This window comes from Sceloporus undulatus, chromosome 1 (assembly GCF_019175285.1).
Source record: "Sceloporus undulatus isolate JIND9_A2432 ecotype Alabama chromosome 1, SceUnd_v1.1, whole genome shotgun sequence".
Classification (NCBI taxonomy): Eukaryota; Metazoa; Chordata; class Lepidosauria; order Squamata; family Phrynosomatidae; genus Sceloporus; species Sceloporus undulatus.
The window spans coordinates 25,573,351-25,597,114 of record NC_056522.1 but is presented as its reverse complement, the minus strand read 5'-3'; the positions used below and the strand labels follow the sequence as shown (position 1 = coordinate 25,597,114).

The 23,764-nt window shown below is 42.0% G+C and overlaps 1 protein-coding gene across 1 annotated transcript in view; it reads right to left on the bottom strand.

Annotated features, from left to right (window-relative positions):
* LOC121927769 (cullin-9-like) overlaps window positions 1-23,764 on the bottom strand; it is a 109,609-nt gene that overhangs the window by 24,278 nt on the left and 61,567 nt on the right. Inside the window, exons 6-28 of the mRNA XM_042461638.1 lie at window positions 20,211-20,404; window positions 19,553-19,928; window positions 19,133-19,325; window positions 16,548-16,755; window positions 15,527-15,720; window positions 14,682-14,890; window positions 13,829-14,066; window positions 12,819-12,924; window positions 11,312-11,539; window positions 10,770-10,860; window positions 10,493-10,664; window positions 10,080-10,185; window positions 8,287-8,382; window positions 7,407-7,582; window positions 6,946-7,079; window positions 6,655-6,840; window positions 6,267-6,382; window positions 5,150-5,332; window positions 4,598-4,755; window positions 4,106-4,340; window positions 3,820-3,994; window positions 2,539-2,684; window positions 393-501 (exon numbers count right to left, since the gene is read on the bottom strand). Of these exons, the coding sequence (XP_042317572.1) occupies window positions 393-501; window positions 2,539-2,684; window positions 3,820-3,994; window positions 4,106-4,340; window positions 4,598-4,755; window positions 5,150-5,332; window positions 6,267-6,382; window positions 6,655-6,840; window positions 6,946-7,079; window positions 7,407-7,582; window positions 8,287-8,382; window positions 10,080-10,185; window positions 10,493-10,664; window positions 10,770-10,860; window positions 11,312-11,539; window positions 12,819-12,924; window positions 13,829-14,066; window positions 14,682-14,890; window positions 15,527-15,720; window positions 16,548-16,755; window positions 19,133-19,325; window positions 19,553-19,928; window positions 20,211-20,404 (4,029 nt within the window). The remainder of the gene's footprint in view (window positions 1-392; window positions 502-2,538; window positions 2,685-3,819; window positions 3,995-4,105; window positions 4,341-4,597; window positions 4,756-5,149; window positions 5,333-6,266; window positions 6,383-6,654; window positions 6,841-6,945; window positions 7,080-7,406; window positions 7,583-8,286; window positions 8,383-10,079; window positions 10,186-10,492; window positions 10,665-10,769; window positions 10,861-11,311; window positions 11,540-12,818; window positions 12,925-13,828; window positions 14,067-14,681; window positions 14,891-15,526; window positions 15,721-16,547; window positions 16,756-19,132; window positions 19,326-19,552; window positions 19,929-20,210; window positions 20,405-23,764) is intronic.

Genomic DNA, 23,764 nt, shown 5'->3' with positions numbered 1-23,764 from the left:
CAGCATAAGCTGATTTCTGAGATGCCTACCTAAAAAAGGTCTTTTCTATGAAAGCAAGCAAACCTGATACATCCAAGTTCTCCATGAAGTAGCTAAAAGACAGGAACCCAGTCTCTCACTAGGGTCTAAAACACAGTGCAGAAATAATCCAGCTTTGAGGCTGCTTTAACTGTCCTGGCACAATGTTAGAGAATCCTGGGAAGTGTAGTTCTGTGAGACTTTTAGCCTTCCCAGTCAGAGAGCTTTGGTACAACAATAAACTACAGTTCCCAGGATTCCTTAGCACTGAACAGGGTAGTAAAACAGTCTTGAACTGTATTATTTCTGCAGTGTGCTTTGAACCTAAATCAAGATCCCCTCTCTCCTGTAACTAGAAGCCCCTCCATACTTACTTTCACTCTGGATGAGGATCCCCTTCTCTTTCGTAAGAGGTTTCAGTGCATGATTCAAGAGGACAGGAGAGAGGCCTGTGCTTTGCAATAGTGTCTCCATCGAAACCTCCTAGGACCAAGAAAGGGAGAAGAGAAATTGAATCCACAAACAGAAGAATTTGGGTTACTTATAGGCTTTGAATCCGATTTTGTCCCCCTGAGAAAATCTGCAACTGCAGCATCTTAGAAGCATGCTTGCCTATTTGCAGGGCCCAGCAAACAGGAAAGAACAGCTGCCAGGTAGAAATTGTCAATGCAGACAGGACTCTAGGCTTCACCATCATTTCAGTACCTTCCCTAACTACGAAGTATAGGCATACCTTCGTTAACAATGTCTCTAGGAGTGAAATTTCTTACAAAGACATTTGGGGTGGGCTCTATCCCACTCAGTGGAAGAGAAAAGCCTCCCAGTGCTGCCAGCCAATCCTCTAGCCTTGACACTTTGGATATGAATCAGTTCTATATATGTAGGAATAGACTAGACAGGAGAGTCACTTTTTAAGCTGCTTAAAAGATTTATAGAGGTAATACATATTTAGCGTACAGCAGTATAACTCTGAAGATAGACATATAGAAACAGGAAGTGACTGTAAAGGATTCCCAGAGGGCCTTTTCAATTCAGGAAATACAGTGGACCCTCCATATTCGTTGGGGTTAGGGTCGTAGTGAAAGTGGAAAAACTGCAAATTAAAAAAAATCACCTTTTTTTTAACCTGAGGAACCTTCTCTAGGAATCTCTAGTCTTTCAGTACAACTCTATGGCCAACATCTGCTGGACGTTGGCCATAAAATTACATCAGAGGACCTACAAATGCCTAGACCAGGGATTCCCAACCTTTTAGACTCGCACAACCCTTATTTCTATGGCAGAGCCCCTAAGAGGCCTACCCTATGTCTTACAAGTTAATGGTGTATATGAGCATATGTAAGAATATCTTCTTATTTTTTAATTTCATTAAATTTTTATTTCTTCCATTTTCCTGGAGCAGCCGCAAAGCACCTGGGAAATGCATGCAGAGCCCTAAGGGCTCCTTGGAGCACAGGTTGGGAACCCCTGGCCTAGACAATTGTTCTCTCTAGGAATTTCTAGGTCCTCCAACATGATGTCTGGCAGACCTTGTCCGCAGAGTTGTGCTGGAGGACGTAGAGATTCCTAGAGAAAACAAGTTAAATAAATTCGTGAATAATCAAATCCACGAAAGTCAAAACCAGAAATGTGGAGGGATGACTATATAGGTTAACCCTGTTGTATTTTGGTTTTCATTCACTTCAATGAAAGTATAGGAGAACTGTCCTCAGAGCTTTATGTTGCTTCACTGAGATGCTACAAGATAGTTTTAAAAATCAAAGCAAACATTCATGTATTTTGAACAAAAGCTCTATTTTATTTTATTTTTGTTCACTTATGCAAGGCTTATCTGATCTGGTTGCTTCATTTCACATATGCTTTATGAGATTGTTTTGTTTGAATTGTTTTATTTGTATTGTTTGAATTAAAAAAAAGTCCTGAAACATACTGAAGTAATCTTTTTGGAGGTGTAAGAACCTATCCCTATTCTTTCTGCTATTTCTGCCTCTGGCACCAAATTTTGTTTAAAAAAGTAATGTCCAGACACATACCTACTTCATTAATTGAGATATGCATGTAATGTTCCTAAGCTTCAAGTTTACTAGCTGTACCAGCACTGTGACACTGTAGATAATTATTGCCTGTCTCACAACAGATATTCCTAGCCTCTCTTTAAATTCAGTAAATATAATTATTTTCATTGAATTTGGGCACAAAGGGCAAACAGAAGCCACTGATCCAATGCCACATTCTACTTCCCAGTACCCTCATTCTAGTCATAGTAAGGTAAAGGGAAAACTTAATATGCCTACATGATATAGGAACTGCCTCCCACACAACCACAGTTAGTTCAACATGGTTTGGGCCCCAGAGCCAAACTGATCCATGGGACTTGCAAGTATCAGTTTTCATCTTTCTGAACCTTCAGATACATTGCACAAGATGTAGGGAGGGCCTGTAAGAAGGGATGGTATTCTATCCTATGAATTACAAACAGGTCAGGCTGGCAAAGCCAAAAAGGTTCAAGGCAGTCAGGACCTCAATATTGTTGAAGCACAGTAGGATGTACATCTGAAGTGTAGATACATGCAGGGTGCAGCCCTGGTACTCAAGTTCTGCATGGCCCAACCAAGTCCACTGTAAACGCCGTGGTTTTGTATGCTCTAGCCCAAACCGGCTTTGACCTATGAGAGATGAGGAATATGGTCACAGAGAGATAAAGTGACAAGACTGATAAAACAGCTTCTAGAGCCTCAAGCCTAGGCAGCGTTAAGATCTGAGACATTTATCAAATAGAAAAGAGCGACTAAACAAAGTACCAAGGTAATGGGTATCCCCACGTACTATATATCCCAACAAATGACACCAGTACTTAAGACTGGATACTAAAATTCTATTATACGTTGAAACAGCTAAAAATCTCCAGAGGTAGTCATCTTGCTTGCTACCTGAAAAATTTGCTACTTGAAAGATTGCTGCTACTGGTTAATAAGCATTGAGATAACAACTTTACTTTTGCATGACATATGCAAGAATTGTTACTTGCAAAAGTACCTCTTACTGGAAAATCATCAAGGTAACAATTTCATCTTATTTGAAATACAGTCACTTACTTGCAATGCATAATTGAGACAATAACTTTACTATGAAGATTTAACACAGCATTTGTGATATTGATTCTACTAGCCTCTTATTACTACTTCATGTTTTCTACAACAGAGGCCAGAAAGACTTGGAATACTACTAGACTTTTTATAAGTAACTCTGTTGTATTTACTACTGTATGGATTCTAAATGGTTTTCACTGTTAACCACAGGTGTTATTGTATAATAGAATTTTAGTATCCAGTCTAAGTAGTGATGCCATTTGTTGGGATTTACAGTATGTGGGGATACCCATTACCTTAGTACATTGTTTTCTATTTGATAATTGCTTGTGAAACCTTCCTGTTGTTTTGTTCCAAGTTCTGAGACATCACAGATCTTTCCTTAAAGGACAGCAGCACCCATCACACAACAGCTGCGTTCAAGCCAAACAATGAAGCAGGAGGATACCAAAAGTCGCCCACACACACAAACACATAAAAATAAGTGATGGGCAGTACCAATAAAGCAATCTTAACCTTTTCCCCATGCCTTTTAAATTTGACTTTGAGAAACTTGAAAGTTAAGTTTCTTCATTTCTTATAAAGGTCAAGAGAATTAGGAATGAAGCAGAATGCCTCTGCTCATCATCATCTAAGCCTGAGGGAGGCAACAGGACTCATAGGGACCATCCCACCCTGCCCAGTTTGGGCTCAAAAACAGCCCTACACTCACTCTGAGTGTAGAAGTCAGCAAACCTGCCCAGCTGCTGACTGAGAGATGATGGGAAAAATTTGATAGGCTCATCCAGGTAGCAGTGTGGAGAGATGGTCCAACAGCGTGGAGACAAGGCCAGCACTTTCACCTCTGTCTCTTCATCCTGAGAACATGACTCTTCATCCTCCATCATCTGGGAACAAAAAAGTAATCACGTGAAAAAACAGAAAGGCCTTAGCTTTCAAAAGACCCCTTTGGCTCATAAGGAGGAGATTATGCTTCTCTGCCCTCCTTCCCTGCTCACCTCTCCTTCCTGTTCCTCCTCCTCACATTTCCCATCACGATCAAGTTGAAGCAGACGTTTGTCAAGCTGCTGCAACTGGAAGAGGTGAAATTGCTGCTGCTGTTCCTCCAGCTCACTGAGGTTCTTCAGCATCTGCTGAGGGAAACGGTTGGGGAAGCAGAGTCCAATGTGCTCCACCACAGCACACTCCAACCATGTCTTGCCCTGGGACAGGAGCCGGTCTCCCAGGTAGTACCTGGAGAGGCAAGAAGCACAGGGAGAGAGATTGGGCCAGGCACTCTACACTGACTACAGCTCATTGCCACCTGTACCTATTCTCTCCCTTGGAGGTCTAGGGCCTAGTTAGTTCCCCTGCAAGAGCCAAGGCCGCTTCAATCCAGCCCTCAGAAGAAAACTCGAGGACTGAAGTTTCATCTGTACTGCACTCCCTACTTGAATCCCACCTCTCCCTCTCCTTGGCTCTGTACCTCTTCACCATCACCAAAGCCTCACCGGTAGAAGTGCTCAAAGGTATTGGCTAACTCCAGGCCTGCCAAGAAGAGGACGGGTTCCAGGCTCTGCTGCAGGCGCTGCAAGGTCTCCACATTGCCTGAATTTGCCCAACTTTCCTGGATCCAGTGATCGATGTAACGGGCAAACTGCTCACTAACCTGAGGGTCACAGCACAGGAAGCGCAAGGTGAACTACAGCAAAGGAGATGCTCCACAGAGCTCAGTAGAAAAGGGAAGAGATGAAAGGAGAGATTGATGGGAGGAACATGTGGCTACAGCTTCTCACGAATTGTAAGTCCTTCTAAACCTAGGAGGAGACTGTAGAGGGGCTATATCCACAGGCCAGATTTGGGGTCTCAAAATGGATTTTGAATTAGCAACGATAAGGCCCAACACGGTGAAATGAAGCTGCACTTGGTCAGGGCAGGGGGAATGAACTTGAGAGACTGATGTCTGGGTTGATGGGGCAGGATCAGTTCTTTCCATCACCAGGATGCCGGAAGACACCCAAGCACCCTCCCTAGCCTTGCCCATCCACCCTTCCCTTACTCACGTGCATGGCTGTCAGGAAGGAGAGCTGCAGCAAGCCCCCAGAGAAGCCGTGGCATAGGGCCAGCATGAAGGACATCTGCTGCCCAAAAAGCTCCTCCATGGCAGTGCGGAGGCGCAGGTAAGTGCTGCAATACTGCTCCACAAAGTCTGAGGCTTGCCAGGAGGACTCCAGGAACCGCTTCACCTGGATAAAACCATAGGGCTATCAGTAAGATTACAGGATCCAAACCTAAAACGTATCACCCAGTGGAAATTTTCATTCTCTCCTAGAAGTCCTCTTGCTATGGGAGACTTCTGCAGGGAGAAAGGATGGATGGGAATTGGTAACAAAGAAGACTTTGGTATGTATGCCTGTTTGGAGCAGCCTTGTATTTATCTTGTATTTATCTTCTGGCCTTAGAGGGAGCGAAAGGACAGGCCCAACACCATCGGGCCTGAAGAGTAAGAGCCCTCCCCTCCCTCCTTCCAACTGTCATCTTCTGTCCTAGAGGGAGTGAAAGGACAGGTCCAACGCCATCAGGCCCAGCCTCGATTAAGCAAAAGAGCCCTCCCTCCAGTCCATCTGCCTTGGTTCAGGCCTCAGAGGGAGAGAAGAATGCTGGACCTGATCCCTCCCCCCCCCCCCCCCATTCCCTTCTCCTTTTGTGTCATGTATTTTTAGATTGTAAGCCTGAGGCCAGGGAACCGTCTATTATCCCCTCTGTTGTAAGCCACCCGGATTCCCAGTGATTGGGCGGCATATAAATAAATCCTAACATTATTGTTGTTGTTGTTGTATGTTTTCAAACAGCCATCAAAGAGTGGGAATACACCCCTTCCCTTGAAGAGCCTGCTTTCACACTCAGATCCACTGTTTAACCTCAAAACATCTCTAATACTAGTTCCCCAAAAATTCCTTAATGACTGGGCAAGAAAAGAATACAGAACAACACTATGCACATTGAAATAATATGAACAATGCAGCCGGAGTAGCTGATATGCTGTTACAGAAGATGCCACCATAAAGATGTCAGCTTGCATTCTCAGAGTTAGTGTGATTGATCCCTGTCCTACAATTCCATGATTGGCACACACATTCAGGCCCTGCTATTGGACTATATCATCTCTTGGCCACCTACCTGCTGTTGAACTACACCTTTCCAGCACTGCGTGATGCCTGTTGTGCTGCTGGGTTTTTTCACAGCTGCCTTGACAGCCCCTGAACTTGATTCCTTGTTCTTCCCATTCTTCCCATCTGCCATGTAAGGTTAACACAGCATTACCAATGACATTTGGACATACAGGCACCAGAATCCTCAGACAGCCACCTCCAACCTCTTGGTCCTTCAACTGTTTTCTTCCTGCCTAGCAAGACTCCTCTGCTATCCACTCCGTACCCCCTTCCTCCATACATTCTCCTCCTAGGCTTAGAGGAACCTATATTCTTGTTCCTACCAAGACACCCACAAGGACTCCCCTACTGTTTCCTTGCCACCTCTTGCTTACTGCCTCCCTGCCCCTCCTTACTGGATTTCACAGGGGGCTTCAGCTCCTCAGGCTCAGGACTGCTGGAGTCTACATGCACCAGAAGGTGACTCAGACGCCGGACACGGGAGTTGAAGATGGCAGCTCGGCTCTTGGCCTTCCGGGCTGCCTCCAAATTCTCCAAGTATTGGCTTAGCAGCCATGACAGGGGACTGATGCCACTGGGGTCTGAAAAGCCAGAAAGTACCACAGATCAACAAGGTTGCCAGAAAAGGGAAAACTGGCCATGTGTGACCACCATGGCCCTTGGCATGGAAGAAAGAGATTCTGCACCTGGAGATGTGATGCTCTGCACCAAAGGAGTGATCAGGGCCTCCCAGCAGGTCTTGCCCAGGGCCTGGGCAGCTTCATCGTCAGGAAGGAAGCGATCGGCAAACACCTGCTCATGGTGCAAGGCACTATTCAACCTGCAGGAGCAACGAAAGACAGCATGAACTACTGATTTCAAAGCGCATGGGCATTCAGCAATGTTGATGGAGAAGGGGGCAATGGGACAATAAAGGGCACAGGTTTGGACAAAGTAGGGCACTGAGATGGACAGAAAGTGGGTGGCCATCTTGCAGTATGTTGGGAAGGGGGAGATAAGAAATTTGGTCCTCTTATACCACAAAAAGGAGCATCTCTGGGAACAAGATCCAGATGAGATTTGTTCCTCTTCCCCTTCACCCTAGACCATCCCTTCATCTTCTCCATCTGCAGTTCTAGACAGAGGAGGTCCGCCAAGAATGCCTGACCTGTTGAAGAGTTGCAGCAGCTGCATCCGGTCTTCAGAAATTTCCTGACACCATGTGTGGGCCTTGGTGGTGTAGAACAGGAAGGTGCGCCTGCAGAGCTGCTCCTTGAAGATGGGCCAGAAGGTGGGCTTGGGACCCAGCACCTCGAGGCCACGCACACGTGTGTCAATACCGCCCTGTGAATGACACAGGTCTCTTCAATGAGGCAGTGCTGCCTACAGAAATGTAACTGCCCAGTATTGTACTCTATCCACAGTTGTTTCCACATGACTGAAGAGTACCTCAACTATGCTTTCATTATCGGGTGACAATTTTCTAAATAACATAATAATAACAAGAAGCAAATGTTGCATATATACTACAGTTTTTTGTAGGATATGTATAGTTTCTCTTTTCAAAGCTAACTATGCTGTCAAACATATGTATAGACATTCACATGAATCAGACGATAGAGAAGCACTTGCACTCCAATGCTTACCTCTTGAAAACTAGGGGGGAAATATAAAAGTTATCCCCAAAATAATCCATATTACAGTATTCTCAAGCAACAGATGGAATATAGGTAGGAAAAGACTGTACTTTTCATTTGCTACTCAACATATCACAAATATACCCTGTACACCTCCTCTTGTTGTTACATAGTGTCATTAACATGACAAAGAATCTGTTATCTACAAAAAGTTGTCTCAGTTTTCCAAATGTAAAATTTGCTTTCAGAGCACTTTCAGTGCACTCCAGGAAAGTATTTGGGCAGATGGTGCGTGTCACATTTTAAAAATTTTACAGAAACTGATTATACCTAGGCGAAGAAGGGACTGTGAGAAGGCCAACAAAGTTTTCTTCTGCTTGCCTTGATACAGAGTTCAATGTACATCCCTACCTGCTGGCAACGCTTGATTTTGATCTGTATGACTGGCCAGAATCGAACCATATTCTCCAGAAGAACTACCCTGCTGGCTGAAGGTAGGACATTCACCTGTGAGGGGGGAAAGCCAAAATGTGAATCGAAGTACTAATTCAGTAAACTTTCTTGAAAAAGACTCTGTACAATGAAGTAGATTTGTTTCCGTGTAAAAGTAAGGAACCAGTGCTCTTTTAACTGCAAATTGTAGAGAAAATGAGGACTGCCTCCATGTAGGTCACACTACAGAAATGGTGAGCTTTGCTGGTGGAGGTGGAATACTGCTAGATCACACACATCAGCACTCAGACTAGTCCCATCTTTTCAGCAACTTATGGACACAATGAATCTCAGGGCTAGGACAGGACAGCAAAGGAAATAAAGAGGTCTGGGAGACGGACAGTATCTATCAGTCAGTGGCTGTGAGACTCTCAGAGTGTGTACAACTAATAATAATAATAATGGTGATATTAATTATTATAATAATAATAATAATAATAATTATTATTATTATTATTATTATTATTATTATTATTATTATTATTTATACCCTGACTACAGTTTCTTGTGTTGTCTCACAACAGTAAAATATATCCTCACTAGATGAGACAGGGTGTAATTGTTTTGAGAAATGGCAGATCTCCAATATTGTATCAGTCCAGGGTTTACTGGTTCAAGACAGATGCAAACTGCATTATAGATATATGATCGGGACCTCTACCTAAGCAACACTGTAGGGAAATTTATTCATTCATTTGTTTGTTTGTTTTATATGATGCCTTTCTCTCAAACTAGACACAAGGGCAGCTCACAATGCTTAAAAACAATAACAATAAAACAGTACAATTGTAAAACATAATTAAACATCATAATAATAGAACAAGTTAGAAATGTAAATTCCTTATTATACTAAGTTCAAATTATAGAACCATTAAAATCATATCATAGCAAATTGCCCAATAAGAAGCTTCTCTGGGTGCAAAAATGTATTAAAATCCAGCTGGAAAAGAAAAGCGTTTGCCTGCCAACAAAAGGAGAGCATGCAAAGGGCCAGCCAAACCTCCTGTGGAACAGAGTTCCAAAGGGTGGGAGCAGCCACTAAGAAGGCTCTCTTTCAAGTCCTCACCAAATGAGCCCATAATGGTGGTGGAACCAAGAGAAAGCCTTAACATCTTAGGGTTCTGACAAGTTCAGTTGGGGAGGTAGGGCCTTTCAAATAGTCTGGGCCTATGCCATATAGAGTTTTATAGGCTATGACTAGCATTTTGAATTGTGCGTGGAAACCAGCAAAGCTGTTTTAAAAAGGGAGCTATAACCTCCCTATAACTGGCCCCAGTCAGCTATTCTGGCTGTAGCATTCTGAACCTGCTGCAGCTTCCGAAGAGTTTCCACAGGCAGGCCCACATTGAGTGTGTTACAGTACTCCAGACGGGATGTAATCAAGGTATGTGTCATCCTAGTCAGACCTCACACCCCAAGGAGCGAATGCAGCTGGTGAACTAGTTTTAGCTGTGCAAATGTACTCCTGGCGACCTGAGAATCCTGGCTCAGAGCTGAGTTCAGGAGAACACCCAAGCTGCAAGTCTGAAATTTCAGAAGGAGTGTAAATCCATCTGTCCGTATTTCCTGATTTGTCTGTCGACTGGCCAGGAGCACCTCTGTCTTGTCTGGATTAAGTTTCAATTTTTTTGCCCTCTTCAAGTGTGGAGCATGGCATTCTGAAGTTCATGGCCAGGTAAGAGCCAACCACATTTAGGGAACTCAGTACTCACAGTATTGAGCTCAGTAGTAATGCTGGATGCATTCTCTCCTCCCATGACTACAATCCGAGCTGGCATGTAGCTAGAATCTTCACTGGCCACTAGCAAGGTCATCTGCCTGCAGCAAGAGAAAAACAGTGCCTTCAGTGTGCAAACAAAGCCTTTGGCAAATCTCAGCATCTGCCACCAAGTTGAACAATCATCTTTCCTGAAGCCAAAAGCATTATACATGCCTAGTAATATTTATCAATCCCATTCTTAGTTCTGCTCATCCTGCATGGACACACAACCACTTATTCACAACACAAAAAAATGAAGGGGCCAACACCATCATCATCGCTCAAACCCAGCCTGCTTCTGTTACCTAGGAGAGCTCCTACCACACTTATTCAAGTGATTCCTCACCAAACCGCACTGGAAATTACCTGACTACTACTCCACGGTGCATGTAGACATTGATGTAGTGTGAACCAGTGCTGCCATTAGACTCCCAGTATGTCTTTGTATTCCTGTCTGTCAGCTTACTGGCTCGATGGGGGTTGGAGGAGACTTCTACCCTCTCCCAACACTTATCCTCCTTCACTTCAACATTGGAACCTAAGCCAAAAACAAATCCAGAGTTTGGGCAAATCAGGACACACAAACAGGTTTATGCAAATGAATCCTCTACCTTTCTGTGTTCCTTCCCAAATATATACTCACCTTGGCAAAGGTTGCGCAGGAACACATCAAAGAAGGGAATGTTGATAGGCAGATGGCTACGTCTGTGTTCCTCTATCTGACCTAGAACCATCTGTAAGAACAAGCAAAGGCATTAACAGAATTCTAGACTTGAGTGGAGCAGGGCATTTGCTCTTTACTCTACCAACACCAACAGCCTAAACTGTCAAGATAGCAGACCATCCACAGGAAAAATCAGTCAAAATTTCTTAGGAGAATAAAGATAGAACTAAGGGCCAAAATAGACTACAGAAATAATCCATTTTAAGACCACTTTAATTGCCCTGGCTCTGTGCTAGGGAATTTGGGAACTGTAGTTTGTTGTGGTACCAGAGCTCTCTAACAGAAAAGGCTAAATATCTCACAAAACTACAGTTCCCAGAATTCCCTAGCATTGAGCTAACGCAGTTAAAGTGGTCTCAAGATGGATTATTTCTGCAGTCTGTTTTGGCCCTAAATCCCAGTTGGCCTCTTGGCCATTTTTACTCTAGATCCCAGTGACCAGGTTGTTGTATCAAAGTCACCTGGATGCAACCAGCCAGGATACTGGTTGTCATCTTCTTATAAAGGCTGGCATATTTCTCACAGTCTGTCACAAGGTCACGCAGTTCTGTCACTAGCAATAGGTTGGAATTGTGCTTGTCCATAGCTTTGGTCAGAGCCTCCTTTGTGCCAACTCGACACATCACAACAGCACAATCTTTGTTGGTAGTAGCCAGGCGATGCAAAAAGCGGATAAACTCCTGCACAACCTGTGGACAAAAAGACAAGAATGCATAGTTAGGAGGGCATAGAAGACTATTTTTAAAGACTCTCAGAAGCTTTCAGGAAGTCACAAATTCTCCTTTGTAACTCCATCCCCCTTTCTGGCCTCCATCTCTAGATGAACTAGATTACTGCACTACAGTCTTAGGGCACTGCTATTCCATTTTAACTGCTCTGGCTGCTTCCTGTTGCAGTTGAAGGAGGGGCATTTAGAATTCTCAGCCGGGGAGCTCTTAGGCCTCACTGAACTAGGTAGAACTCCATTGGTGTAAACTATGATGGCCTAGGCTTAATATCAGTGAGGAGACTCAAGCCTGCAATCCCTGGAACCTTCCCTGTGAAGAATATTTTTTTTTTTTTGTGAGAGAGGTATATTTGTTCTTTGGTAAGCATTCAGTTATTTGAATATGCTATTGGTATATTAAGTGTGCCAACCAAACTTCTTCCCACTGTTATCCAAATGGCTTTATACTTCAAAACTGGCAGAGAGGGCTGAAGGATACAAGTATAAAGCAGACTTATAAATCCACAACCATTAAAAGATATATTAGAGACTACATTAAAAATAGTCCATTATGACCACATATGCCTTGGTCAGTTATATAATGTCTAAGAACAAAAAAGTCCAATTATTATAAAGTTCCCTCTTGTTGTCTGAAGTGACAAGAAAAATGGCTATTTACAATATGAAACTATAATTTACAATACTAGACAAAAGTAATGATTACTGATAAGCCTGGTATAACTGGACTTTGTGTGTGCATTTGGACAGTCCCTAACTCAGCTCTAAAGTCTTTCAACTGAAAAAAAGACTGGAAACATGTAATAAAACCTGAGAGAGAATGAGTATGAGGATGCAAAACAGATATTTTATTCTAGAAATTAGCCCAACACATTTTGGATGGGAAATATTTATATGGCTTTATTCAGGAGCTGTTAAAATAGAAAAAGGAATAACAGAAAGTGAAATCTAGATTTAGAGCTATCTCTTTATAAATGCCTGCAGGCTGATTTTTTTTAATATGCTTTTAATTGGTTTACATGCACATGTACCTTTTCTACCTGTTCCATCCATGTCTAGCTTAAAATTACCAATGTATGTGTCCTGTCACTTTTCATATTTTTAAAGTGCCTTAAGAAGGCCATAGAAATATTTCCTGGTTGAAACACAGTAGACCAGTTCTTAGAATCTGGCATTCCGAGAGTTTGTCTCGCCTTCATATAAGGTTGAAATCGTTCGAACTATTTTCAAAATTAGTCCCGCACCTCTCGTTCACTGCTGTGAGTGCTCATTGAGGACAGACAAGGCTCAATGCACTCATGCCAGGGCAGCATATCCTCTTGGGAAATGTCCAAAAATTTATTCAAAATCCTGCAACAAAGAGAAGACTGTCAGCAAAACAAAGTTCAGTTCTTGCAGGATTCCAACCCAAGGAAAAATCATCTTATTCTATTTCCAGTTATGTCTCTTTTTTAAAATCAAGACTCGTTTTTTGTTTCTTTCAAGCGAATGAAATATTTCAGGATTAAAATTCCTAAACAAGCCACACCCTGCCCCCTCCCCACAAAAATCTTAGCCTTCACCCACAAAGTACCTTTCCAATAATCTAGGGTATCCCTCAAAATAGTTTGGTAACAACCACCACACTACTCAGAGTTTTCTCCTCCTAAGTCTGATCACATTCCCCACCCCCACCCCATTTGTATTCTGCTTCAGTTGCTTCACATGTTGGCTGAGGAAGCACAGATAACTTTCTTGCATTGTATCTTTTGGATAACCTTTCAAGTGTAAGGGTCTCAGCATTCATTGCAAGCCCCTTTCAAAGGTTCAAGAATTATAACAGGTCCTACACCCTGTCATGAACCTGGCCAAGCCAAGGCTGAAGTCTTAAAACTTCTTGTTTTTGTGCCTTAAGCCAGGTGGAGAAACTGTGTGGCCCTCCAGATGTTGTGGGTTGCAACTTCCAGCATTCCTACCTATTTCAACAACATTTGAAAGGCTGCACAATTCCCATTATCGCCTAATTCCAGCTTGTGATGCTGCAGGAAAGGCAGACAGCTGCTTTACTTCAACCCTTCAACTCCCATGCCAGTTATTCCTCTACCCTATAGAAGGATGAGGTTCCCCCACCTGAAAAAATGACCATTCAAGATACATTGCTTCCACTGAATCAAATATATCAGTTCTAAAGCATCTTCCACTCCCAGACTGTACAAGTTCCCTTTCATTCTTAAAGCCACAACTCAGGCACAGACTGGATTTTCCCCCACTTCACCTCAACATGCCCATCTGCACAGTCTTCTCAGCTCCCAGCTGTTCTAGAGTTTTTAGCAGCAGCAGGAAGTGCTCACGGTCTGGCAAAAGCTCATTGCTATTTCCTTCAGGGGAGACACCTTCATCACAAAGGCAGCGCTCCAATGCCAGCACTACCTCCTTTGAGAAGCTGGTCTCACGAAGGATTCTTAACAATGTTGGTACACCCATGTCTTTGAGCTCAAAGTTAGCCTTGGACTCTGAGAAGAAGAAGAAAGAAACACCACTCTAAGTCAAAACATCATTCCCTTAATGATTAGTGGGAGATAGCTTAATTGGTAAAATGGTTGAAAAGATCCCCTAGAAAACGGGCATGAATTGTGTGGTGTTCCAGATTTTGTTAAGACTGCAAACCCCAACATTCCTCACTACTGGCTGTATTGGCTTGAACTGCTGCAAGCTGCAGTCAAACAACATCTGGAAATCTGCACAATTCCTACCTATGCCCTAGAGAACCCACAAGAACAAGGTCACAGAGAGACAAATTATGAGCATTTAACTGAAAAGGAGGATTGTTTCTGGGAGACACAAGCAGAAAGTGCTCTGGAAGGATATGAGAACATGGGATAATTGACCAAAAAAACAACAACAACCCTGAAACAAAACAAAAAACAAACAAATAAAAACAACAAGGTTGTAAGAAACATTCTCTGCTAAAAGTACAAGCAAAGTAGCCAAGGCATTCCATATTTATGCTTGCCAATATGACAGGGTTTGACAGAAATGAAGCAAATTATTCTTTACTTGCACATTCCAATACTGAAATGCAAAGAGGGGCTAAAGATCAGAAACTGTGGGATTGGAGTAATACCTACCTGCATTGTCCTGACTCAGTGGTAACTTATGTTCAGCCAGACGGTTGAGCACTATTCGAGCCAATGTTTCATTGGAACTTTGGCCTGTTTGGCAGCAGTTCTGCAGGACAGAGTGGAGGTCACAGTTCCCCAGCTGCTCTGCCAGGCCTTTGTGATTGTTGATCAGCATGTTCAGCACCAAGAGCCCATTCTGCACTGCCGAGGAAGCCCTGAGGAGAGGAGGGAGAAAGGTGACTGCTCAGCCCCAAGGGGCTTTGCCTTATGAGGAATGAAAGAATTAACACAAAAACTATCCATGTTCACCATTTTCCACCCTGAGAGAGGCTAAGTAATCCAACCCAATAAAGATCCTGTCAGACTGCCTCTGAGTTCAAACTGAAGGAAAAAGAATCAAACAGATGATATATTAATCAAATTTCTTCACCCCCAAAGCTACATTGTGTGTGTGCGTGCGTGCGTGTGTGTGTGTGTATACACATGGGTATATAAACTATGGGCCACATAGAGCTTGAGAACTCCCACTGAATTTATTGCCATGTCAGTTTGGTGGTTCAATAAACTGCATTTTTAAGGAGAAATAAGACACAGAAGTCTACACCACTTAGTTTTAACTCAAAAATATGGTTCTGTGTAACAGAAAAATGTCACAGAAATTTGGCAGCATGCAGCAGAAGACTGTTGCCTATGGAGAGGAGTTAAAACAGGTTTCTGGACCTGCTGAAATTGCCCACCTAATTGTACAGAAGTACAGGGAAATTCAATATCTCTCCTTACTATCAACTAATTTTAATTCAGTTAATCTACTAATACTCCTCTATGTTACCAATATTACTTCTTCATCTTACCCATGTGTGTCCAACATCTTCTCGATGGCAGTAGAGATGGCACAGAGCAAGTTATCAGAATCCTTACAGGAAGCAGAGCCAATGCTGGCAAAGATCTCCCGCATCATCTGGGCATCCGAATGATTCAAAGGGTATGACTTCCCACTGGTACCCAGAAGCTCACAATTCCCAGCACCTACCAGGACTTTCAGTGCCTGAAAGTGTAAAAGCAGGAACCGAAGCAAGATGGCAAAGATAAGCAAAATGTCTCTCAGTTCTGACACAATGGCATCATCGCTACCACCCTTGCCAGCACAGTTCAGTTCTAGGTCCTGCTCATCTTCACAAGAATAACAACCCCTAAATAACCCCAGCATATCTTGTCCTCCATTCTTTGAATTTGCTCTCCTTTTCTAATAACCACATACGTATGAGCACACTTTTGATTCCCCTTGATCCTTGTGTAACTGAGAACCAATTTAGACAGATTAATGTCATACATATAAGCAAGGGCACTCATCATATAAATCTAATCTTCTAAACAAAACCACTGTAAATTCACCTTTTAGTAGCTATGCTATGTATCCCATTCTTACATCGCAGCTATGCTACACATCCCATTTGTATGTAGCACTCATCACCCAAAGTACTTGTGTAGCTATCTTCAGTATTTGTTCACTTTTCATCATTTAGAGTGCACTACTCCGAAGCTACAGAACTAATCTATGTATTTTAAAAAAAAAACCTTCCCCATGTCAACTATTCATTCAGTGCTTCCCAACTTTTGGTCCTCCAGATGTTTTGGACTTCAGATTCCATAATTCCTTGACTGTTGGCCAAGTTGGCTGGGGCTTCTGAAATCTGAAGTCTAAAATAAATGGAAGACCAAAGGTTGGGAACCACTATCCTAAGATATCCCCCCCTCCTTCAAATTCTGTTCCTTCACAGGCAACCTTTGCCTTGACTGGAAGCAGCTGTTTCAGGCAGGATTCTTTCCTAGCACTACCTGAACTGGATTTGAGGAGCTCCTTGGGAAACTTACTGCCAGGCCAGCTTGCTGCACCAATGCTGATGTGGGATACTCTTGCATGCAGCCCAACACAGCACGCACACCACCTTCTGTGGCAAAAAGAACTCGCCAATCGTACTTTGCCATGCACACATATAGTAGTCTCAGTGCCATGACCACCAACAGCTTTTCTTTCACTTGGTTGGTCAGCAGCTCCACCAGCATCTTCACCATTTTTTCTCTGAGAACAACAAAAGAGGCCTATTACTCTTTAGATCTGTAGTTACTAACATCTGGACAGAGGAAGTCCCAGCCTGTGTTCATAGGCAGTTTCTCATGAGCTCAACAGAGTCATTTGCATCACAGTCATATTTGAGAAGCAGATGGCTGAGCCCCATAGATGGATGGGAGAAACAACACACTATTTTACACATCATAGAGTTGGAAGAGACCACAAGGGCCATACAGTCTAACCCTCTGTCATGCAGAAATACATAATCAAAGCACTCTCAAAAGATGACCACCTTACTTCTGTTTAAAAATCTCCAAAGGAAGATTTTTTAAAAAGGTTTTTTCCCCTTTAAAAGCAGACTTTTGTTCACATGAGTAAAAATGCATTTTCATATTAGAGACATGAACTAAAGCCAACCAAGTATCCAAACCAACAATTCTGTTATTGATAAATAAATACAATGTGTAAGGTTTACAGCAAGACTGGAATAAAGAACTGAAATATCCAATTCTGACTATCAATGGCCACCAGTTTTGACATCTGTAACTAGTATGGATATACTGTATATACTCAATGATAAGTCGATCTCATGTATAAGTCAAGGGCAGATTTTGGGGCCCAAATTATGGATTGATGTGACCCATAGATAGGTCGAGGGTAAAATGTAGGGGCAAACAAAGGATCTAAAGGCACCAAAATTCAAAAAGGCCATTGAGAAACTGGAGCGTGTCCAGAGGAGGGCGACTAAAGTGGTGAAGAGTCTGGAAACCATGTCCAATGAGGAACAACTTAGGGAACTGAGCATGTTTAGCCTGGAGAAGAGAAGGTTAAGAGGTGATATGATAGCCCTGTTTAAATATTTGAAGGGATGTCATATTGAGGAGGGAACAAACTTGTTTTCTGCTGCTCCAAAGAACAGGACCTGGAGCAATGGATGCAAGCTACAGGAAAAGAGATTCCACTTCAACATTAGGAGGAACCTCCTGACAGTAAGGGCTGTTCGACAGTGGAACACACTCCCTCAGAGAATGGTGGAGTCTCCTTCCTTGGAGGTCTTTAAGCAGAGGCTAGATGGCCATCCAAGGGGTTAGAGTGGATAGCCCTTGTGGTCTCTTCCAACTCCACGATTCTATGAAACAAAGGAAAACAATGCCAAAGAACTGACAAAATTCCATTTGGCAAAACTGTTTATGCTCACACTAAAAGCTTCATGGATGAGAGAATAGAAGGGGGTCACAGTGCTTCCAAGACAGATTGCACTCTTGGCTTTTACCTGGGCATGGATCCTTTCTTTTATAAGAGTTAAAGTACAGTACTTACATTGACTCATTTTTTGAGTAAAATTTATAGACTTATACATGAGTATATACAATAGATCTCCAACTACAGCTGCATCCATTCTACAGAATTAGCAGAAAGTTCTGCTCTGGTGCCACAACAAATTACAATTCCCAGAATTCCATAGCATTGAGCCATGGCAGTAAAAAGTTGTGTCAAACCAGATTATTTCTGCAATGTAGATGCAGCACATACAGCAGAAATTACTTGTTTGGGTATATGTGTCACCAGAAGTCTGATCAAGAAAGGGCTTTCTAAATCAGCAGATTGTTGCATATATAATACTGCTAATGCTTCATTAATGTATACTCTTTGGAGCTGTCCCTTAGTAGTTATATTTGGAAGGAAGTAATCACACAAGTGAATTTGGGTTTCGAAAATTACTTGATATTCAATGATGTGCATTTTATTTTTAATTACTTGTTCCTTGGAAATTAAAAAATTAAATACTTGGCTACTGGAAAGATCATTTTCCTCCACCTGTAATCCAATGGATAGAAGATCTAACAATGCTTGCAACATTTGAAAGAATGCTGTATAGACAAAATTTACAAATGGACTGATAAACATTTGTTCAGAGTTTATAGAAACTTATCACTTATGTGGCTATTTTTATTTTCCTGATTTTGTTATACTGGAGCATTATTGTAGGTAAGTGAGATCCCTTTTTAATGTAAGTTAAAAGATATTATTATTATTTTAAAATAAGGAGGGGAAAAAGAAGTGAGAATCAGCAGCCCTGTAGATGATGTTTTGCTAACTCCACCTGCAAGAAAAGTTAAGAAAAAAATCTTCCCCGAAACCTTAGAGAGCCTCAGTCAGTCAGCATAAGCTTTCTATATTCCTAAGGAGAGAAGCAGTATTCTTGAAAAGAAAAGACATAAGCCCATGGCTCAGTCACATAACACCAAACAATGAATGAGCTTGAAGAGAAGGAGAGAGGGAGGGTTTTGCCAAAGATCTATCATTAAGCTCCTGCTCCACTGGAAGACTAAAACTGTCAAGTGTTCCTTCTGCAGCTCCCACCTGCAGCAGGAAGAGAACTGACCTGACTGTAGGTCCACCTTCTACTTTGATGACTTGTCTCTCTTGACCAGGTTCATCCTCTAAGATCTTTGTGATGAATCTGAGTCCAGCCATCTGCAGGGTGACCTCAGAACCAGATTTCTGGATCATGTCTATGATATCTCCTATCTTCTCCAAACAGCCTCTCTTCACTATCATCTTCGCAGTCCCGAAAGCTGATCAGAATCCAAAGACAGATCAGTACAACAATATACCATCCAACACCCCATTATAGCACTCTTTGCCTATTAACACCATGACATACATTCTATCAACCAGCACCCCATTTCTACATTCTGTCTAATACCACCATTATATATGACTCTCTATCCTCTGTCTGGATTAGAAAAAATAAAATCTTTCATGGCCCAAAATAAACTCAGGTGGAATTTCTGGCACTTACCTTTAGCTTTCTCATCTAGTGTGTCTGGGAAGGAAGGTTCTTCCACTTTGAGGAGCTCATTAATCAGCTGTGTGTCAGTCTTTTCTGCCACAGATGGGACTGGAGAAGGCACCTCAGAAGAGAGCAACTCCTTCTTTGGCTTCTTAGATGCCATGGCTTCAGAAAGGCCACCAGAGATTGCAGGGATGCCATTCACGTTTTGGCAGTTCTGCTCTGGCCCTCCCTTGCCAAAAGAATACTTGAGATAAACATGGGAACTTTGCAAGTCACTTTGGGTGCATCCCTGGCAGTGTTTGCTCAGGAGCTGCAGCACTTCTTGAGCCAACTCTACTGATACTGACAGCTGGATCAGGCCTCCTTCATCTAGCTCTGACAGCTTGAAAGGAAAAAAAAGTTAAAGTATACAGGAATGTCTGTAAATACTATGTTTCTCAAGTTCAGTCACAGCCATGAGAGAGTAAAGTAAAGAGGGAAATTCTGCAGAACCCATTCATCCGAAGGACCCAACTATATTCTAGGGAAAAGTAGAAGAGTGCCCTTTCAGGCTACCAGATCCCATGTGAAATAAAAGAATCTGGCAGGTTGGAAGTCCAAAACCCTCCTGCCACATAGTTAAAAGTCTGTTCTCTTCTTCTCATGCTAGGGTTGATCCACTTACCTGCCCTTCATGATTCTGCTGAATGATATGAAGAATGTCCTGTTGTTCATGCTGTTCTAGTTTCTTAATGAAGAAAAGCAACTCCCACCATTCAGCCTGACTTAGGTTCCCAGAGTTCTCATTCATCTGATCTGTCAGATATGGCAGAGAGTATAATCCCCCAAGTGGTTTGCAGTAGAAGGTCTGAGTAACAGCTTGCAAAAAAGAAAACAAAGTAAAATTTTCTAGCCCCTCCTGATATATACAACTAATTTCATAATTTAAACAAGTAGGCTGTTTGCCCATTGTTTTAGTCAATATAGTTTCAGAGAAACAGTATAAGCTAAAAGAAGAAGAGACAAAAGGGGCAAAATAGATGTGACTACATGAAGCTAAGGAGGCAGAGGCAATGAGTTTATGCCCAGCATACATAAAAAGTCATCATGTAAAATTATTTCTTCCATTGTGGTATTTCAGATTGTTTGCAAATCAAACATGAATTCTTCTCCCACTTGAAGAGAATGCTGAAAACACTCTCACTGTCAAAAAGTATGAAATGCGATATTTGCCAGTTCTTCATCCCTTTGCAGCCCTCTCCAACATTCCAAAGTGCGCATCTTGAATTCACAGTTCAAGAATGGCTTCTAAAACTTTATGAGATCATGGAATTAGACAAACTGACATGTCTATTAAAAGATAAGGATCTCCGAAAATATAGATTAGAATGGCAGTTAGTAATTAATTACTTAAAAATTGAGAAAGGAACTAATGGAGTAATTGCTTTTGAAGAATGAAATCTGTTCATTAGTCAAAAATTAACAAAAATTAACATGAAATTGAGACTAAAGGGTGAAAGAAGAATCCAGGATTATAGACATGGTATGAGAACGTATAAGAAAGACGAGAGTAAGAATATGTAACAATAATAGGAAAGATAGGAAATGAAGTTTAATCAAGGAAAGAGGGAAGTCATAAGGGTCATCTAGTCCAGAGTATCTGGAAATGAGTAATAATCGCTGTAAGGGAAAGGAAGCGTGTTGGTTTTTATGTTATCCATATTTGTTGGTTATGTTAGGTGTTGGGTTGGGCAATAGTTTATTGTATTATGTTTGTTAATGTGTATATATATGTGTGATTTTAATAAAAAATAATTTAAAAAACAAACAAAAAAAAAAAAACAAAGTGCGCATCCATTGTTCCATGTCCTATTCTCTAGAGCAGCAGAAAACAAGCTCGCTCCATCCTCAACATGACATTCCTTCAAATATTTAAACAGGGGTATCATATCATTATGTCAATCCTATATACCAGCAGTGGGCAAACCTAATGCATCCAAACCCAGTTTTGTTCCCTTCCTACATGCACTACAGGTCACACGCCACTGGCAATATTGCTAACAATATTAAGGAGCAAAGCAGAAAGCACCAGTAAAAACAAACCTGAAAGAAGCTCTTGCACAAAACAGATTTTCTACTGGTCTAGTAACTTTACCCAGTTTGCCACCAAATTTTAATGACAACTTTGGGAATATCAGAGCAGTGTAAAACAGCCTTGGTTAAGAACCCACCTTTTACTGTATTAATAATACGCTCGAGAAATTGTTTCATGAAGTGACCTGCTCTATATATGTACTAGGCAAGTCCTACCCGAAAAGGTGGTCCCTGGTCCAGTGAAAATCCCTGAGCCATTTACTGCAAGCCCCTGGCCATTTTCCAGGAAAGAAACAAACAACTGTACCCTGTGGCCATAAATTCAGTGAAAGGCCCTAGCGTGCTGGGGAAAAGTCTGCTAATCCCCCATAATAAATAAACTAAGAAGCATCACACAAGAAGAGCAGAATGTTGGACCAAACAGTCCTCTCAACCAACATGACTCTTACATAGGAAGATTTCAAGCTGGGAGTTTTCTACCACACACTTATGAATAAAACATCTATTTTAAGGGTGAGAGAATGAACTGTTGGGTGTGATTGGTTGAATGTCTGAAGAGATTTTTTAAAAGACAGATGTGTACAGCAGTCAAAGAGTGAGAGCTGGTTCTGTCAAGGTTAGGATTTAGTTACAGTTTTGTTTAGGAGTTTGAGTAGTTAGGAGAATTAGTCAAGATCAGAGATAGGCATCAGAATCAGGCTCAGAGTTAACTAGATGAGTGTGAAAGAGAGAAGTGATTTAGATGTTTTATACAAGTTAACCTGTGATGTTATGTTCAATTTCTATTTAATATTATCCACTTTTCTGTCCAAGAACTCTACATAAGGGATAATGAAAGGCTTAAGTGCTGACACACAATGATGGCAGCAGATACATAAGGGTGGTGGTGTCTGGTGAGGATATAAGATGAATAAAGTCTCACACTGGAACCACAAGGACATTTAGGAGGTCCTTGCAGCTGGTGGCTATAGCAGTGGGACACATTAGTGGCAGATGCTGGCAATAAGAGTAAGTTCCCAAAGTTAGTGGCACAAGTGGAATTAGTGGAAGCCCTCACAAGTTCTCTTTGTACCAAAGATGGGAAGACAAAAGAAATCCACCACAACTGTGTTAGCCTAGGGACATTAAGGAGCTGAGGAGACGAGCCAAGAAAGCACAGGTTCGGTCCATGATTTCCTCGCACAGGGGTTAACCTTGATTGGTCCCCATGCCATGGACCTGGTACTGCAACATGCCCCTTACCACCATCTGTTGATATTGTTAGTGAATAGAGCCCATTATCATGTCTGACACAGAAATGGGGTACCTGGCTACACTCATGTGGCCAGATATCCCATTTTCTCATCAGATGCAAAAGCAGGGCTCTACTCACTAGCAACACCAATGAGACAGAGGTAAGAGGCGCATGAGGCCATTCAGTTTAAATGGGTTTGCCGTGGATTGGTCAATTTGGCCTGTGTTAAGGCCCTTTTACCCTGGGATCTGGTTGACTCTATCAAATCCATGCCTGGTCTGCCAGATCCAGCTTGATCCTGGCCCCAGGGTTTGGGCCCATGTCATCCAAACAAGACAACACAAGGCTGGGGAAAACAATGGTCTTTTGGCCCATGAGGACAGCCCTTTTAAACAAGTATTATGAATCTCTGAATTGAGATACAGTTTTTCCAGTATTTGTACAGTTAGGCCCCCATATCCATGGATTCCTCATCCACGTATCCAACATTCACAGCTTGAAAATATTTTATGCATATAAATGTGTGTGTGTGTGTGTGTGTGTGGTTCCAAAAAGCAAAGCTTGATTTTGCTATTTTATATAAGGGACAGCATTTTACTATGCCATTGTATTTGATGGGACTTGAGCAGCGATGGATTTTGTATCTGCAGGGGGATCCTGGAACCAACAGATACCAAGGGCCCACTGTATGGCTTATTCCATAGCCACTTCATATTTCTCTCTCAAATGGAGAGTGTTGTATCCCAAACACTAATAGCAAAATACTAATTTCATCAATAGCCTAACTGAGAACAACTGTATCTCTGCAAGAATACATCTAAAATATTATCTTTCAACCTATGGAATGAAAGCAAAAGAAGAAAAATTGTGAAGCTCATAAATAAGGAAGGAACAGTACAAATTGGAGCTGC